This window comes from Neopelma chrysocephalum, unplaced genomic scaffold, assembly GCF_003984885.1.
Source record: "Neopelma chrysocephalum unplaced genomic scaffold, ASM398488v2 Primary Assembly neopelma1_67, whole genome shotgun sequence".
Taxonomy (NCBI): domain Eukaryota; kingdom Metazoa; phylum Chordata; class Aves; order Passeriformes; family Pipridae; genus Neopelma; species Neopelma chrysocephalum.
Window position 1 is genome coordinate 9,816,686 of NW_020897726.1, and position 19,564 is coordinate 9,836,249.

A 19,564-nucleotide genomic window follows, 5' to 3' on the forward strand; every position below is an offset into this window, starting at 1 on the left:
AGAAATTTTTCCTAATATCCCATCTAAACCGCCCCTGGCACAACTTGAGGCTATTTCCTTTTGTCTTATTGCTTGTTACCTGGGAGAAGAAGCCAACCTTCACCTGGCTGCAGCCTTCTATTAGGTTGTAGAGAGCAGTGAGTTTCCCCCTGAGCCTCCTTTTCTCTGGGCTAAGCAACTCCAGCTCCCTCATCTGCTCCTCATAAGACTTGTGTTCCAAAGCCTTCCCCAGCTTTGTTGCCCTTCTCTGGACATGCTCCAGCACCTCAATTTTTTTTTTTTTCTTGTAGTGAGGGGCCCAAAACTGAACACAGGATTCAAAGTGTGGCCTCACCAGTGCAAAGTACAAGGGGATGGTCAGTGCCCCCATCCTGCTGGCCACACTATTTCTGATACAAGCCAGGATGCCATTGGCCTTCTTGGCCACCTGGGCACACTGCTGGATCATGTTCAGTCGACTGTTGACCAGCACCCCTTGGTTATTTTCCACCAAGCAGCTTTCCAGACACTCTGCCCCAAGCCTATAGTGCTGCATGGGGTTGCTGTGACAGAAGTGCTGGACCCAGCACTTCGGCTTGTTGAACCTCATGTAATTGGCCTCAAAGCCTAGTGTCTGTATCATTCTCTAATTACAGAAGTGTCCATACACTTCTTGGGACCTCCATCTCCATGTGCCATTACAGAGCAGACTTATGATACATTTTCTTTCTCCAGCATCAGCTTCAACTGTAATTTTCTGCCAGGGCTGTCCTAATGCTGTATTGACAGAGGTCTCCCACTTTTCCTCTCCCCATTTGTCTTTCTGTTGTTCAGCCAAAATCCAGTGTCAGTTCTCTCCACCGGTGTCACTCAGAGCTTGCACAATGTGCAAAAAAGGGAGATCTTGGGGTTTTTTGCTGCGTAGTTTGCAAAGATGTAAACTGTCATGCAGTGCAGATTCTTGCATTATTTTTCATTTTGATGGCTTTCTAAATCATTTTTGTAGCTCTCAGTAATGACCCTCATTTTCACAAGGTACTGTGTTCCTAAAGTAATGCAGGTTAATTGGGGAACCCCAAAACTATTGGGGGAGGTATTGGCAGAGTTAAGAATGAGAAGCCTGAGAAGCCTCTTCAGTCATCAAGACTTGTTCACTAGTGATTCTTTTCTCTGCATTTAGCTAGATGTGCACATATACTTTTTATTTATATCTCACTTCTATCTCTTACCTTCTCTGTAACCACATTATGGTTTATCTCTTCCAGTATACTCCATTTTTCTTTTTAGGAACACCGTAACTGTTGTTTATTTTTTTGTTTGGCTTGATTGGGGTTTTTGGTGTTTTGTTTTGGGTTTTTTTTGCTTGTTTGTTTTAATGGAAAGGTACTTTTACTCACTTGCCAGGTTTACAGAAGTATTTTCTCAGTGCTCAGAATTTGACAGTGCCAATCATGTTTTACACCTCTTTTTTAGGCATCTTCATTTGCTTAGCGAAAGTGTGTCTCTTCATGCAGAGTTTTAGTTACTGCTGCTTCTCTTGCTGGTAAAAAAACATTTTCAAATCAGTGTTCAGCTTAGGTTCTGTCTGAATAGTGAAACTTAATGCACAACCATTAATAGAGAAGTGAAACTAATTAACAAAGCCCATATGTAATAAAAAAAAAGGGAAAGGGAAGAAAAGTTGTTTGGTATTTTTGCTCAAGTAATCTTAGGATTTTATTATAAAGCATAATAACTGTACAGTATTCAAGCTGAAATCTCCTTTTCTGGGCAAGGCTGAGTACCTCAAAGCTGATTTTGAGGCGTACCTTGTAATCTTCTTGGCACATCTGGTGGTGACATAGTGTGCTTTTAAAGCATGGCACAAAGGGTTAGAGAGAATTATTGCTTGTTTGGAAAAAAAAAATGGGGAGAAAAATCCCTAATTTCAGGATTAGGTTTTAGGACTGGCAGCTAAGCACAGGCACTCATTTTTTCCTTGTAATCTGAGCAAGTAACTGTCAGATACAATAATCATGGAAAAATAATCCCTCTTCTGTAGCATTTTTATAATGCTTTTCATTGTACCTGCACATTCAGCTGAAGTGAATTGGGAAGCCGTGTGTTAGCTGGGACAGTCACTGTCTGTCCCCTCTGCAGGAGTCACATTGCTTTGCTCCTTGAAGACAGAAAGGTAACTGCAGTATACTGCATAAAAGCTGCAGCTTTCCTCATAGATGATGCTACAAATGAGCTACTGAAGGCCTCATTATCTGTGGAGAAGGACAGCCTGGCTTCTTGCTGCCCTAGAACAGGATTGGATGGGGAATTTAAGGAGAAACAGCTCTGTAGAGGCTAGATAATTTCATATTTTCTTGCTTTAACAAATGTTCAACAATCTGAGGACCATGATCAAGGAGTATAAGCTGCTAGTTATATTTTGGCTCTTTTTTAAGAAAGCAAATGGTACACCCTCCAAAACCAGCACAAACGTGTACCAACATTGAAGTTGATATAAATCCAAATTCTTGGCTGTACTTGAACGAAGTACTGTCTGTTTGAAAACCTGTTTAACATCCCCTCTCAAATGCCAGAGTGCATCATTGTTATTCCATCTCTGAGATAAATACCCTGATTGTGATGAAGTTACTTTCATAATAAGCAGTCAGGATATGATTATAACATAAATGATGTTTGTCTTGCCTTGATCCCTCTTGTTCCAGATAGTTTAGACTTGCAACACCTGTAATCACTGTAAATAGTTGCAGTCATTGGAGCACGGTTGTATTTTTCTGGAGGAGGCTGGAAAAGTGTATTATAACCTGATGCACTCGCTTCTTTTTATATGCATATGCCTGTACAATTCCCAGCACAGAATTTGGCCCTTGTCGAAAATACCTTTTGGCATACATCAGTTATAACTAAGCCAGTAGAAACTTGCCCTTAGCTTTGGCTGAACAGTAACTCAGTCTTGTCTGGACTCTGTTTTTGGTGAAGTGGCAGGAAAAATCTCAGTTCTTTTTTGAGCCAACTCATAAAAAAATGTTTCTTGCTTTAGCATGGTTTTTTTAAAGGAAGCTGAGAAGTTTATACTAAATTAGTTATGGTTTTAGAGTAAGCTTACAAGTAAATAATAAGTATTTGGTGAATGAAAGCATGTCCATAAATGTTACTGCTATAAGGGTCTATGTACTTGGGAACCACAGTAGTGATGTGGCCAGAATAATAAAAAAAGAAATTAATAAAACTTTTTCAAGTTTCTCTTTATTAAAAAAAAATCCAACTTTTTCAGCCAATGGTACCAAGCTTGTCAATTGCCAATCCATGACTTCATGTTGTGAAAATGGACTGGATAGTTATCAGCAAAGAGATTTGCATCCAGCAGTACTGTATATCTCATTTGTTAAAGCATTTCATCTGCCATGATCACACTGAAAACCCAAACTGGATTTTAAGATCTCTTCTTCCTCTTAGCAGTTTACAAAGGCACACAGACACCCCTATGTTTTACCAGACCGGCTGTATTAGTAAACTAAATCAAGTTTCAATAGATTCAATAAACTAACTATACAGAAAAAAAATAGGACCATGATTTTTCAGTCAGTTTTCCAATGCATTTGTAAATATGGCACATAGACTTATACTGCTGTGGTTTTTTTAGCAAGTGCATGTTACATGGTAATGTTTTGCTACATGGTCAATGACATTTAAATTAAAGTGTGTGTTTTGCAGATAGGATTATATGTTTTAAGAAAGGAGTCTCAAATGTTTTTACAGGAAGTTAATTAGGCCATACTTATTATTTTGGCTTTGATTTACTGATTACAAAGAAGACAAATTAATTTTACTTATTTCTTATCTGTATAGCAAGAAACACAGGTCTCTCATTTTTTCCTGCCAACTATTTATTCTTATCAGAACAGCTCTGTCTATTACAGTGAGTGTTGGCTGGGTAACTTCAACGTTCCTGTCATATTCTCCCTGTTTTGCCCCATGGTCATCTTTAGCCACTATTATCAGCAACTTATATTTTATCTTGTCCTTTGACACTTTTACTGAATCCATCACTTTGCTCACTTTTACTTGTAATGTTTTTCATCTTGGCTGCGTTTGATATCCAGTTGAAGATGGGAGGGATGTTTGTGTGCCAAGAACAATTACATTCCTTTTATTTTTATTCCTTCAACAACTTTTCGTTCTGTGTCTTTGCACTTTGCTAATACTGTCTAGAAAGGGATCTGTGGCAAGCTCCACAACCCTGTGCATGTCAGTTCCTACCTGGAATCTTCATCCTTTTTCTGTCATGCAGTCTGTGGTAACATTTTCTATGGCCTCCAGATCTGCTCTTTCAGACTGCAGAACACAAAGTGCAGTTGCCGTCTCCTTATAAATGCAAAGAAGTTTTATTGTGTCAGTGGCAAATGAGGTTGCTCTCATTTCACAGTCAAGTAAAACTTACTGTGTTTGTTTTTATAACCAAAAAACCAAACAAAAACCTTTTGGATTTTGTCTTGTTCTTTTCTCTCTCTTTAGTGACTCCTCTTTTATTTATCCCTACCCACCTCTCCCACCCTTAAGTCAGTTTTCCCTATGTTCCAGTACCCTCCTGGGCTGCTTTTCAACTTGCTGTTTATATCATACCTGTATCTCTCCCTTTCATTTACATTTTTTTTCTCATGTTGCCTGTATGGCAAAAATCGTCAGCAGCAGTTGATATGAAATAGAAATATAGGTCTGAATTTTGAAATTATTTAAATCATCACTAGCCTATGTGTTATCAGTATAATGCTGCAATTGTGCTGTATGGGGCTTGTTAGTACTGATAATGGTATATATGCTGTTGATAATAGTAACTTGCAAGCTGTGATTAGTTCCTTGGATCAGCAGTCATTCTAAGTGACGTACTGAGGACTAGCTGTTTATGTGATACAGGATCTCATCTTTGAATCCATAGCTGAAATCAACTAAGTAAAGATAAAAAAAAAAAAGATATATTTTAGTTCCTAATACATCTTTTCACTGTGAGAAGTTGCTCTCATTGCTCTAAAAAGAGAGATGATTTACATTATTATTATTATTGCAGTTTGGAAAGAAACAATCTGAAAGACAGTACATGTAGCCAAAACTTTGGATGAAAACCAAACCTTTCATCAAACTGTTTTGATATGATTATACACACATTATCACAGTGGACCAGTTAACAGCATTTTGCATGCAGAAATTAATTTTATTTTGTTCCTAGTATATTTTCTAATATGGCATGCCACAAAGCAGTGTTGTTAAACACTGTGCTGTGCACTGGAGAGTCCTATTTTGTGCCTTATATATAACTCTTAGCAGGTGACTTCCACCTTGTTTAAACGTGCACTGGTCTTCAGGAGACTTGTGATCTGTGTGCTGAAAGGCTACACTACTGCTGACATTCAAGTTGAGCTGACCAGATCCCTTGAAAAGACTTTTCTTCTCAACACTGACTGCCAAAGTTTCATAGGAAAGAGTAGTAACTTGAGCAATGAACTATAAAACAAAGATGTGAAAAGGATACAAAAGACTTTCCTAGCAGACATGCAAGTAGGCAAAATTTTTGCGGTTGTTAGTACAGAATGATGTGTCTTCAATCTGTGACACATGTAATGTTGGATGCATTTGTATTTGCTTCTGGAAAAAAAAATCTTCCTCTTCTGGGAAACTATTCATTCCAGAAAATGCAGAGGGGTAATATTTATAGAAGGTGAGAAAATATTTTGGGTTCCATGAGGAGTGAATAATGCATAATTCAGTCAAGTGTAAATGACTTAAAAGGAAAATGTCTGTGAGAAGATAAGCTACCTGGTAAATTTTTTCCTGTTAGGCAGTAAATCAGCAAGGTACATGCCAAAGATAAACTTTCACTTCAGAATTATTCTAAATCAGGATCTTAAAAATTTGGCCTTGAGAATGTAGTTTACTTGATCTATGCATATAGTTCTAGACCACAGATAAAAAAAACTTGCTGCGAGTATACCCTTACGGGGCTGTCTTTGTTCTGTTTTACTTCTGTTTGAATACATTGTCATCACTCCAAATCTGGTGAAGTAATTTTTGAAATCTCAGTTTAGAATTACGTATTTTACAATTTCACATATCATCATAAATCATTAACATTTGGGTTTGTATTTCATTGCAGCGGAAAACAGATGTGCCACTTCAAATGCAGTAACATGCACAAAGTGTCTTGCTTTGGGCCCTGAGTGTGCATGGTGTGCTCAAGAGGTACGTTATTTTGGTTACTTACATTTACCTTTATATTTTAGCTGCTTCTGATCTTTATAAAAATAAAAACTTTTAAACTGAGAAAATTATAGTGAGAAATAGCAAGAAAATCTCTGAATGACCCCTAGAGACAGAACCTGAGAAATCATGTGAAATACATTTTGTTTCCAAAGGAGAAAATGCAATCTTTTATTTGGAAAATTGCAGTAATTTTAAATAAAGTGAGAACTTTTTAATGCATTCCATCTGCTTTGTAGGCACCTCTGGCAGACTTAGAGTAGCTTTGAGAGTTTAACAGTTTTTGGCTTCAAAAGGAAAATTACTTATCAGTAATCTATAGTAAGTCCTCACTGTATATGAAAACAAGTCTATACATATATGTCTACTGCATTTAGCAAAAGGTTGTACTAACAGTGGAGTTGACTTTGACTTCACCATGTATTATGACCCTGTCACAAATGGAAAAAATGATGCTTTTCTTATTTTGACACTTGAAACTATCAGTTCTGAGACTTAGCACAGAAGATAGATCTTAAGTAGCAAGAATTATTCTGAAATTGTTGCTTTGCAAACTGTAAGAATATGGAAATTTCTGGTATTGTTTGACAGAAAAAAATCCCCACTTGATAGCATGATTCAGATAAGGCTGGACCATTTTAAGTGCTTCAGAGGAGCAAGGTTTTGAAGAATATCACTGACAATTACAAGCTCATATGCTCTTTAAGGTCACATGCAAATTATTGGTAGTAGCTTTCAGGTTAGTGGAGAAGGTAGATAAGTTCCTAGGGTGTGTCTGGAGGAGATAAGGAGTGTAAGGCATAAGGCACTAGGTAACTTTATCTGAGATATTGTGTCTTGGAACTATTAACTTAGTCTGCAGCAGGTATAAGGATAAGTAATGCAAGGATAAGTAGAGGCATGAGGGCTTATTTTCCAAGAGGAACCTTAAGACACGTGTAGATGGCACAATGGATCAATGTTGAGAGGTTCATTATTGTGGCCTCATGTCCTGCCTTACAAAGGGCTCAGTTTTATCCTCCTCACTCTGCATTTATCACAGAATAGCGTTTGCTAATTTTCCAATGCTATGGAGTGGCAATAGGTCTCCTTCTAACTAGGTGCACAGATTTGACCAGGTTTCAATTCTGCTTCGCTTCTCTTGCATAACTTCTCAAGTCAATCCTGAGAGCTATTCGTAGAAGCCAGGGCTTTGTCGAAACCTCTTAGACAGCCGGTTCACCTACACAGCATTCATGGTTGTGGAACGGCAAAACCCATGTTAATGCAGATAGAAATATTCCAGAGTAAAGTTACAGGAGCAGTTTTCAGCTTAGCACGCTTGCTTCATCTGAACAATATTTTTAGTGAGAAAATAAGGCCCGAGTAACCCTTGAGATGCGTTGAATTTATACCCACACACAGTGGACTTCAGAAAATGCTGCAAATCTATCAGCCATTACTGATAACCATGAGAGTAGCTAAATTCTTTACACATTTAAAAATCTACTTTTTAAAAATATATATATGTCCAAAAGGGTATATAAATAGCAGTAACCTAAAAAAATAGTCTCTGTTTTCTACAATAAAGAAGATTATAGAAAAGTATGTCAGAGGTAGACGACAAAAATCAGCTGAAACTTGAAAAACAAGATACATGAGTGTCAAATTTCATTCTTCAGGGGCTTCCTCTGATCTTTTCAGGGCCTGGATGACTATTTATTATCTACATAGAGTTGGCTGTAGGCATTTTTGGGTTGTTTATTTTACCCATTTGCCTCTGAAATATCAGAGATTGTCCATTATTTGGTCTCCAGCTGTGGCTCAGATGGACCAATACTTTGAAAGAATACAAAGGATCTTGTATTTTTTTTTCATGATCAGAATCATATTAATCATCAGATTTGTGATCAGGAAGAAATTTTGTATTGGACAATTTTGGCACAATTTTGGCAACTTTGCCCTGTCAATACAACAAAGGATGGGCTGCTTCTGAGATCATCCGACTACTAATCACTTTTCTGTTGCTGCAAGATGTTGATGTTGGTGGCATCTTAAACTGTCCAGTCCTGTAATACACGATTTCCTTTTGCTGGGAATTGAAATGATGTAGTCCAGCAGGTCTTTGGATTTTGTGTAGTGTGATAGACAAACTCAGGTTAGCTAAATCTAAAGCTGACTTGTGGTGCTACTAATAAATATTAGCCTGAGTAACATTACCAGTGGATTCCTCTGAAAACTAACCTGTTTTGATGTCATGGAAATGACCCTTTCTAACTATAACAAACTCATAGCATGGCACAGAACTTTTTTTAGAGACTTAGTGACAGTACGTAGTTTCCTTTTTCTCCAAAGTCGGCTTGTTCTGGTTATGCAAGATCCTGTTTCTCTTAAAAAGTTTTGTCTTCTGTAGAAAAAAGTCATTGTGGCAATTAGGTTTAACTTCTAATTTAAATATGTCATCATTGCCCTTTTTAAAAACATATGGCTTCAGGAACTTGTTCTACAATTTTTGCAATTATAGTAGCATATTTTATTGTTTCAAAGACTGTTATTTTGTTTTTCTCTTTCCTTTGAAGATATTACGGGGTTTTCTTCAGCTCGGACTGTTTAGTACTTTTTGTCTCCTATTAAACAGGATTTCATGGCTGGCACAACACAGAAGGGACGCTGTGACATTGTTTTCAACTTAATGAAAAGAGGCTGCCGATCAGATTTGGTTGAAAACCCCACAGTTCATGTCACAATACCCAATGACCATGAAACAAATACACAAGTGACACCAGGAAAAGTTTCAGTCCAGCTGCGTCCAGGTTGGCTCATCTCTAACAAATTGATATTATAGTAAATTTAGACTAAATACAATACTTTTAAGTACAGGTGTTTTGTGAAGAAGCATCACAAATAGTTATTTTGAAGAATGGTGCTATAACATTATATTGTAGGACTGTGATGGTGTTGCTCCTATATTCAAGTATGGTCTTCAGCAAGAACTGATTCTTTTAAACATAGCTGAAGGTCAGAATAATGCAGTAAGTGGAGAAGGGATTTTAGTAGTCTTTTCTGTTTTCTGATGTAGTTTCTTCATTCTTTTTCTTTAGCCACTTACACAAGCAGTTTTCCCTTACATGTATATAAACTACTTACTGAAAATAATGAGTTGTAATTCCTAAATTCATAATTTGATAAACTTCTTGATTATTTGGTTACTTTGAAGTTCATTGACTAGACAACTACAGAGACACCACCGCCATTATATAAAAAAGGACTTCTTAAAGTCCTTCAAAAGAAGACTTTGGTATTCAAGGCATAACATTTAATTTATAGAATTTGAGACACTTGGCCCTAATAGAAGTTCCTTTGTGAATCTGAGATTTTCTAGTATACCTCTATTTGCCCCCCGCTGAACTCTAGTTAAGTCAGTGTATGTTGTCTCTCTAAAATAGTTGTAGCCAACAGCAGAAGTGGAAGATGATATAAAGGGATGCAGTTATCTTTCATATCATAAATTTTTTTACAGACAATAATTGGAGAAAAATAGTTAAGAGGGATAAGTCTTTGGTAGGAAAACATTAAGTGATCAGAAGTATCTTGATGATCTTCACTGATAATTTTGTCAGTGATAAAAGAAGATAATTTTCTGTCAACTAAAAGGGAAAAAGGATCTGCATGAGTATAAAGCACAAAGGAACTCTGGTTTTCAATCTTTATAATAATAAAACTGACAAAGTAACATCAGCACTTTCACGCCTTTCCCCACTGTCCTTTCAAAGAAGTGATTGATACTCTGCTTTTTACTGACAAATGGTCTCAGACACTGAGCTAGCTCTAGCTCTGTCTGTAATCATATTTATTTCCAAAGGCACAGTGGATTCATAGAAAAAAAATTGCTTTCTAAAATTTGGTTTCATTAACCTTTTTGCAAGTAAATATTGAAACTAAGTTTGGGATTCCATATGCTTTGCAGAAGTTCTTACATCAGGGAGGCAGAAGACTGAAATTCCAAGGGCTCCAGAAGAATAGCTTTTTATATAGAGATATCTTGGCCATATTTTCTGCCCCAGGGAAATACACGGATATACAGCTATAGTTTTGCCTCAGAACAGACATTTGATACAGTATAATCATGCAGACAAAGATGTTTTTGTTTTGATACTGTTTGGGGTTGTTTTGTCACTGTTTACATATGCCCAACATTCAGGATTTATGTGGGAAAAAATAAAAGCTGTATTCAGTATCTCGCGATGTACAAACTGGAGACCTGCAAGAGTAATTTACAAAAAGTAATTCAATTTACTTTGGCAAAGAGGAAATACATTAGTTACAGCACACTGAAATTGTTTTCCTCACTCGAGACCTGTTACAGACAAAACCTCACATTTTCAGGTGGATTATGTTCAAAGACCATTGAAAGAAATTACTTTGTATATTGGAAGAAATTACTTTGTAAAGATCTGGGTCAGATCTTTGTTACATGTACTCTTTGATAGTTTTTTATTGAACACCTGCATAGTTCTATAACATCTTCCTTCCTCCTATGCTTTGCTATATTTCATAGCATAATACTGAAATTAGATTCTGCACTCATCACATGAAGATCCTAAACTATTTCTTTTGTGAGCTCACACTTTAGGTGACATAAAATAACGACCAATTTGAAGTCTGCATTACTGTACCTACTCTGCCTATTTTCCAGTCACTTCACTCTTCTTGCTGACATTACAGAATATTAGACAAGCAAAATTGTGAGGACTAGTTTTAGCAGCTTCCAAAGCATTAATGTTTTTATTACGTATGAGAATGTGATGTGGTTCTGCAGGAGAGACAGACATTTGTAATCCTCAAATTAGAGTTCTGTTTTGTATATGCCAAGAGATGGAATTCTTTTTATATTAAAATCTATTTTTTTAAAAGAATATTTTGTTCATACTGAATTCTCTCCTCAAATCTTCGGAAGTAGGTTGTGATAAACTTGTAGCATTATTTACATGAGTTTTTCAGGCAGTGCTGAAAACCATGTCTTTATGGTTCACACATAGTTTTAGATTCTGTCATATGACAAACTATTTGCAGGATACACTTACATACTTTGAAGTGTCAACCTTGAAGTGACTGACCCCAATTTGTATGCAGATCTGTGTTCTTTGTGAGCCATAACTGCTTTTTGGTGTAATGCCAAAGGGATTGCATAACCATGAATTTAAAAGATAATGAGGAGAAGTCAGATTTTTACAATAAATCACACAGTGCTCCTGCAAGAAATAAAAACAAAATGTTCTACAAAACACCACTTTTTGGCTTATTTTTGAAGATTCTTCAAGGTTCCGTTTACTCTTGGGAGAGATTCTTGTTTGTTTGTTTTTCTATTTGCTGACACAAACAACTTTGTGCTGAGGTTGCTACAAACATAAATTTATTTTTAATCATGTCCATTCAAAAATAGTAAATAAACTTTTTTTTTTTAATCAGGAAGTGAAGCAAACTTTATGTTAAAAGTTCGTCCTCTAGAGAAATACCCTGTGGATCTTTATTATTTAGTTGATGTCTCAGCCTCCATGCACAACAATATAGAAAAGTTAAATTCTGTTGGATTTGCTTTATCTAAAAAGATGGCAAATATTTCTCTTGATTTTCGACTTGGATTTGGATCCTATGTGGATAAAACTGTGTCACCTTATATTAGCATTCATCCAGGTAGAATCCATAACCAATGCAGGTATGTAGTCTTTTTATATTTACTGTAGCACTGAGATGTTATTTAATTGCACAAAATACATTATGCATTTATTTTTAAAGTTCTGTCTTTGTTTCCTTATACATATGGTTCTTTGATAAAGTTCCTAAGGAAATGCTAAAAATTATTATACAATGATTACTTCGGAAATACCTGGCAAGTGATTTGAAAAAACTGTTTCTGTATCAGAAAAAATGTTCTATGTTTTCTTTAGCAAAATAAGCCAAAAAACATGCTGCTTTGGAATATTTGAATATGTTTTGCATTTTATTTTAAAGTCAACTGTTGTGGTTTTGGTTATTTTGGATATATGTTGCCTAGATTCATCACAAAGGTTCACGCTTTCTGACCTATGTACTTTCTGGTGTATGGTCATGTATTCATTAACTCTTTTTTTAAAACAACTTTTGTTGATGTGGTGTGGTTACTTTCAGCTCATTTAATGAACAAAAGTGATCCTTTGATCTAATTCCACAGTTGGTACGTCAATACACTCCCATTTTAAATAGGAAAGATGTTCTGGCCTGCATTTCTTTTTTCATAACATGCCTTATATACCTTGTGTTCAACACTTATATAAAGTAAGGGATCGCTTCCAAAAACACCCTGGAGTCCAAGATTATTCACAATAAATTCAAAGCTGTGTAAACTATAATACTTGGAAGAGTGAATATTAATTCCTCATACTTTCTTGTTTGTTATTATCCTTCCTGGGAAGACCTGATCCAAAGTTTTCTGAAGTACCTTTTTGATTTCAGTGGTTTTTGAATTGGGTACTAGTAGTGGAATTCATTCAATAGATATGAATATCTAGCAGTCATCTAGACCATCTATAGATGGAGAGGGATTAGCATTTCAAGGTCATGATTCGTTTTGCCTAAAAGTAGACATCTCCAGAGGTATTAATCCTTACAATGCCAGTTTCTCTTCATTGGCTGCAAATTGAGTTGGAGGAGGGCAGGTTACAGACTGGTTGCCTACAGTGTAGGCAACAGAAGTTAAGAGAGTTGAAACCTGCTCAGCATCTCTGAATCAGATAAGCACTTCAATTTGTGCTATAAATCACTGCCATAAATGGGTCCCAGATCAATGACATGTCTGAGTACTGTGACACTGGCTTACTTACGTCAGACATCATACTTTCTCCCTTATGCATAATTTGAAAAAGTTTCATTTACAACTATGATGTTACTGAAAATGGAGTTTTGCTTCTCTTTAATGAGGTAACTGTTACTAATATCAACATTAATTTTATGTACATTTACTTACTATTAGTGGATGTAGGAACTTAAATTTTATTATAGTTTGATCCAATAGCCTGTGTATCAAGCTATTAAAGGATCTTAATGTTGTAGTCCTTTCTCAGGATAATGAAAAGCAAAGCTGTACCACTGTAGATATTCCAAAATATACTCCCTGTGATCATACCATCACTCTTGTTGCATTTCTTTTTTTCTCTACAGAAACACTCTATATATGCTGTTACTATATTAACTGTTATATTACATAAAATTCCATAAAATAAAAAAGTACGTTTTTGTAATAAATTAGAACTAATTTCCACTAAACTTAATCTCACATGCAGTTATTCTTTTTTTAAGTATTACTTATCCAGTGCATATTTACATCTTCATTAATATCAGGATTTTATGGGTTAATGAAGATGCAATATTTTCATCTCCTTCAAATGGAAAATAAAGAATGTGTTAGACTTTTGATTTGTTTTGTTTCTATACAGTGATTACAATTTAGATTGTATGCCTCCTCACGGTTATATTCATGTGCTATCCCTGACTGACAATATAGCAGAATTCAGAAATGCAGTGAATAAACAAAAAATTTCTGGGAATATTGATACACCTGAAGGGGGTTTTGATGCAATGCTCCAAGCAGCTGTATGCCAGGTAAGGAGCTTATTTACAAAAAACTAAATAAATAGTAGTTCAGGCAATATATATATATATGTATATATATACATACATAGAGGTACAATGGTGCTCAGTGTTCCTGAATTCAAAATGTCAGTTCTATGCCTAATGATACTAAGATTTCTTCCTCCTTTTCCATTATTTCCCCCTTAGTTATAAATTTCCCATTGAAACTGACAAAGGAGCGCATAAGGGAACATGTTTCAGTGTTTGTTAATGATCTTCAAATTCTGGCTTTAACCAGCCAACATGGGATGGAGGATGAAAGCAACTGCTTCTTGCTCGAATAGATACTTGTATTAATTTCACTCAATTACATAATTCGTTTCAAAAATCATTAAAATGTTCCTTGTGTTCCTAAATGAAGACATATCATTTGACATTTCTTCTACTTAAGAATGTACTTGAGCACTGAAGGACAGTTACATTTCTTCCTGTAAGGAGAACAGAACTTCGATGTTATCTCAGCTTTTAAAGATTTTTTATTTTGAAACAATACAAATCAGCTAAAAATTAACTTCTGTATATTGATAAAATTTCATCACAATTTCTCCCATGCAGAAAAGGACGGAAAAGATCTGCATCAGTAGTTCCCAAGCTATAAGCGTACTAGATAAAGGGAGTTTGGTTTGCTCTAGAGAGCCATTTTGGATGTTGTTTTTTTTCTATTTCATGGTAATGCAATAGAAATTTTGAAAGTTGGCTGGTAGTGCTCTATATGATACTCTTTCGGTCTTCCTAAAGTAATCCAACTCCTGTTCAAATCACAGGCTTGGTGTCTTTCTCATCTCTTGGAGTGATGTCTGGACAATTCTTTTATCTTGTCCATCTTCACATCATTTTTTTTTTGGAGCAGGACAATGACTCAAGGACAAAAAGTAATCCAAACTAAGCTAAAGATGAATAGTTGGTCCAATTTTTTTTTCAGATTTTGATGAACTGTAAAGCAGGTAAACAAAAGGCACTCCTCATAGACACTGTGATCCCAGCTGCTTCAAAAAATTACTGTGTAGCTTTAAAAAAATTCCTTAAAATCCTGTGTTTCCCATTGGTCACATTCCACACTTATGACATGTGAATTCTAGAATAATATATGCTTCTGAAAACAATAGAATGGAAACATTCATGAGAATAGGAAGGCTTTCCTGCTAACTGGATTGTGCAGCAAAATGGATGAGAACAATGTGCAATTCATAATGACCACCACGAACTATAAATTATATTAATGTGCATTCATTTTGTCTACAATAGAGCTTTATAACTTGCTCCATCTTGCTTTAACCAATACATCCCCTGTTACAAGAAGTGGCAGGTTAGGGTATGAAGCTACTTTAAAATTTTGATTGTTGTGACATATGTAGATAGGAGTCATAGAATCACAGAATGTCTCAAGTCAGAAGAGACCTGTAAGGATAGAGTCCAACTCCCTCCTCCTCACAGGACTACTGAAAACTAAAGAAGTCTCAAGGTAACAAAGTCAAATGGTGGAGTCTTAGGAGCAAGAAGTTTCTACAGTGCTGGGGGAGAATTTGGAATTATTTAAGATAAAACCTGTTTATAAATAAAATTTAAAATACTCCTTCTTTGGATGAATGCTCTCTAGGAGTGGCTGAGGGAGGCTGATGTCTAGCACGTAAAGTGGAAAAGACACCACACCCCTCTGTACTTGTTATCCTTGCTTGTATGAGATATTTGATCCCCATTCAAAGCTAGCAGGGAATGAGCCTGAGAAGGGACCTAAATCACTCTCTGCAAAGCAAAGAAAGGAAAGTAGAGAATAAGTCATGAAGCATGGCTGGCAGATAAACATTTCATGTGAGATGGAAGACACCTGGAAGTGTTAAAGGAAATGGTAGAGATGAGATAGTGTCATAGGAAGGAGGAAAAAGGAAGGAGGAAAGGGAGAGAAAATGTAAGTAGTGAAGAATGTAAGATAGAATAATTGAGAGAGGGAATAATGAAAAAGCATATTAAGTGTTTCATGTGTGCCTCAGAATTTGGATTATAAGCAGAGAGATAAATGTTTTGGAAATACGGATATGGCAGCTAAATCAGTTTACACTTACTCTGCTACGTCCTTCACATCACTGAATTCCTGAAAGACATTAAATTCACACTTGAGGGTGCAACTTTGCTATTAATCCCTCAAGACAGTGGACAAATGTAGTATTTTGCTGCATAATAAGGAATTTCTCAATTTGCAGGTGCATGAAGACATTCAAACTTCAGTTTATTGATTTTTAATCATATGCTAATGTCCTGTCTGGAAACTTATGTAGGAAAATGAAATTATAGAGTGGTAAGAATATAACGTAAATAAATGCAAAGTAAAAATAGGAGAGGGCACCAAGTATCAATAAGTATGAATGCAAATTTGCTGATTGTAATGCTTTCTTGGATCCCAGAGAATTTTACAAATGCTATACATTTGCATTTGTATGTAATAGTAACCCACACAATGTGGCAACTCTTACCAACGCCTACTATATAGTGCATAACTTGTATGTATTTTGGGAGATCTTTCTTTAAAAAGCAAAGAAAGTCATAAGTGGGAAAAAACGAAGTGATAAGTGGATCTCTGACTGGCAGTGGAAGTTTTCAGATGTAGAACATTATACCTATTTCCACAAAAAATGTTTTCCATAGCCTAGTTTAAACTCAGTGCTCCTAAGCAGTGTAATATCTGAAAGTAGACTTTCACATAAATTTTTCATTTTGCTATTGATTACTTTAGAAATAGGTAGTTACTGCTTTCTTATGCCTAATTTGGTTTTCTTTTTAGAGCCATATTGGATGGCGTAAAGAAGCAAAGCGACTGCTTCTTGTGATGACAGATCAAACTTCCCATCTGGCCCTTGATAGTAAATTAGCAGGAATTGTAATTCCTCATGATGGAAACTGTCATTTGAAAGATAATGTGTACGTCAAAGCTACGAGTATGGTAAGGTATATGCCATAGATTTTGCCTTAAGGGAAGCAGTGTAAAACTGTGTAAGGGAGGTTTTTTAGACTGCTGTTAAAGCATTGCTTTTATTTCAGTCATTAGAATAGTATTTTTCCAGGTAGACAAGTTTTGAAATGAAGAATCAATCACCTGGAAATATTGACATTCTTTTTGTCTAGGATAAAATATTTTGGATTCTGAGACAACAGTACAGCGGAGGAGGATATGACTGGTTTGGGTGTGGCTTTTTATTAGCATCTCATAAAAATCACACACATTTTATATAAAATATAAGTAAGAAGTGTCTGGTGTGATATTTTGCACAATAGAAGCTGATAATATGTAAGAATTGCACAGTTGTGCTAGTTAGACAGAGGTAGCGCTTATGGTTTATGGTCAGAAGATGCAGAGTTGTATTGGTTGAAAAGGTTTGGTAAAGCAGGGGACATACTACAGCAATGAGCTACTTCAACTATGATGGACTAGCATTAAATGCATTTATATTTCACAGTATAAAGCCAATATGGGGTAATACATACCTGTGCAAAAAGTTGTATCAAATCTGCTGTAACAAAATAATATACCTTCAACAAATATTTTTAGCTTTCAAAATATTTTCTTCAATAATGTATAAAGTAGTTGCAAATGACTGAAGACAAGAATTTTTGCCTAAGAATTATAGGTTTCAATTGTTCTGGTTATTTTCTTAGATAAATATTAATTGTTTCTTTTAGAAACATGAATCACTGCTTTATTGCCTTTTAATTCCCAGAAAGCAGAAATATAAACTGTGGTATAATTAGAGCATCCTACAATCTTTTTTCTTGGTGCTAGCTGCACTTAGTTGAAGTATAGAACCTGCATTCAGCTGCAGCCAGCAATGTGCTAGTGAAGTCAGTGAGGGCTATGTGTAAATGAGTCTAGACCTGAATTTAATCCCAGCAACTGTTGTTTACAAGGATGGTAGGGCAGCAGGAAGAGGCCGCTGAATGTTGTGCGATCATGAAATATGGGAGGCTTCTGGGAATTGGTGGGTGTTTGGGACCTTGCTGAGCGGAGGAGGGAGATGAGCGTGTGCTAACGGGAAGGTTGTTTGGATTTCTGATTATCTGACGTTCTTGCATCCATATTCCCTCACAGATGTCAGGATTTTTTATTTCACTCTAGTCAGTCTGTTCAGTGTCCTTGGGATAGAAACAAACCCTTCCCTTATTCTACTTAAAGCAAATAATCCCAAAACTTTCCTTTCCAAAAACAGAGCATACTCTTTCTTTTTCTTTTTTTTTCCTCCTAGTTGCTGGGCTATAAGTGAGAGGAATTTTGCTCTGCTTGTTAAACAGTTGCTAAAGGTACAAATCTTTTTGTGGTGTTCAGCATTCCTTTGGTAATAAAGACATTATCTGTTTCAGAAAAAAACCCACACTATTTTTTATTTTTCTCCAACTTCAGAAATTAATTTCCATTGCAACTGGAGAAACTCATTAGGGTAAAATACAGACAAAATTAACAAACCTCTATCTAAGCAGCTGTGATAGATTGATGGCTGACTGAAAAAAAAAGGTGTTTTACCGATATTCTAGATTCTAGTTTGAAAGATCATGATTTTATTATCCCACATGGAATAAGAAATCTCCATGATTACTGGTATTGATGCGTTTTATGAAATATGATTTTTTTTTAGCCACCCAAATTAAATGACCTTGAAAGATGTTTAGATCTGTAGTGGCACATTTAGGCCCACATATTTTCTGGCTGATAACCTTTTTTTTTTTTTCCAATGTGGGCTAATTCTTGTATGCTCACATGTGGGCATGCACTGAGTAATAGAAAAGGGTTATAATGGAAATCTTTCTCAGCACTGCATATTTTCTGGAGTACATTTGGTATGGTAACACAGTAGTGTCTGTAAGGGAAGGTGTAATGCTTTCCTACTTTTTTTTCTTCTCATCTGTGGTATATGTGATTATTTTATTCATAGATATCCATACAGAAACTTCAAATGAACAAATAAAATGGGGGGGAACACTATTTGGTATTTAAATGAAATATCATGAAAGTCTGTCAGCCTTTTAGAAAATACATAATATGAAATATATTTTTGGAGTTTTTTCCTTATCAATGCAATTTTCTTGGGCTATCCTAAATTAAAGAGACTTCTCTAATCACATTATTTTCCTGCTTTGATTCTTAGCTTTTTGTAGTCATGAGAAGATAATATTTTGGCATATTTTTATTTCTTCCCTCTGCCAGTTTAGAAGACTGTGCTTTATTTATTTGCATAAGCTTAGCCTTTACATCAGAAATGTTTCCACTTAGTCACTTTACTGCATGTTTCTTTCTAACTTTTGCTAAGCAGTCACAGAGAGGTCAGCAAAAAAAGCATAAGACAGGAAAGAAATCTATTCCATTTTAATTAGATCTGTGCTTGGTTAACTCCCTTTCTGAAATACTTAACATCTACATTAGCTATCTTCTCAGTTTAAGACAGTAGGTTAAAATAATAAAATGAGTGATGTAATTGAAACAAGAAAGATGATCTAAAATGAAAGTACATGCATCTGAGCAGTAGTGGGAAGAGATAAGATAAAAATATATAAAGTATAGCAAGGTTTTTACAGCAAATAAAGTGAGGATCCATAAGTGACCTCTGGTACCTTATGTCATCTCTTTACATGCTTAAAATCAAAAAGATAGTGTGGGTCTGTTGATGCTTTGGGGTTTTTTTTAACTCCCCTCTAAGAAAAGGAAACT

General features: G+C 35.6%; 1 protein-coding gene across 4 annotated transcripts in view; it reads left to right on the forward strand.

Annotated features, from left to right (window-relative positions):
* Nucleotides 1–19,564, forward strand: part of ITGB8 (integrin subunit beta 8) — a 50,568-nt gene that overhangs the window by 10,858 nt on the left and 20,146 nt on the right. For all 4 annotated transcript variants that reach the window (XM_027684594.1, XM_027684595.1, XM_027684592.1 and 1 more), the window contains 5 exons: nucleotides 6,125–6,210; nucleotides 8,846–9,020; nucleotides 11,677–11,923; nucleotides 13,680–13,845; nucleotides 16,652–16,810. In XM_027684594.1, coding sequence (XP_027540395.1) covers nucleotides 8,852–9,020; nucleotides 11,677–11,923; nucleotides 13,680–13,845; nucleotides 16,652–16,810 — 741 coding nt within the window. In that variant the 5' untranslated portion in view covers nucleotides 6,125–6,210; nucleotides 8,846–8,851. The remainder of the gene's footprint in view (nucleotides 1–6,124; nucleotides 6,211–8,845; nucleotides 9,021–11,676; nucleotides 11,924–13,679; nucleotides 13,846–16,651; nucleotides 16,811–19,564) is intronic.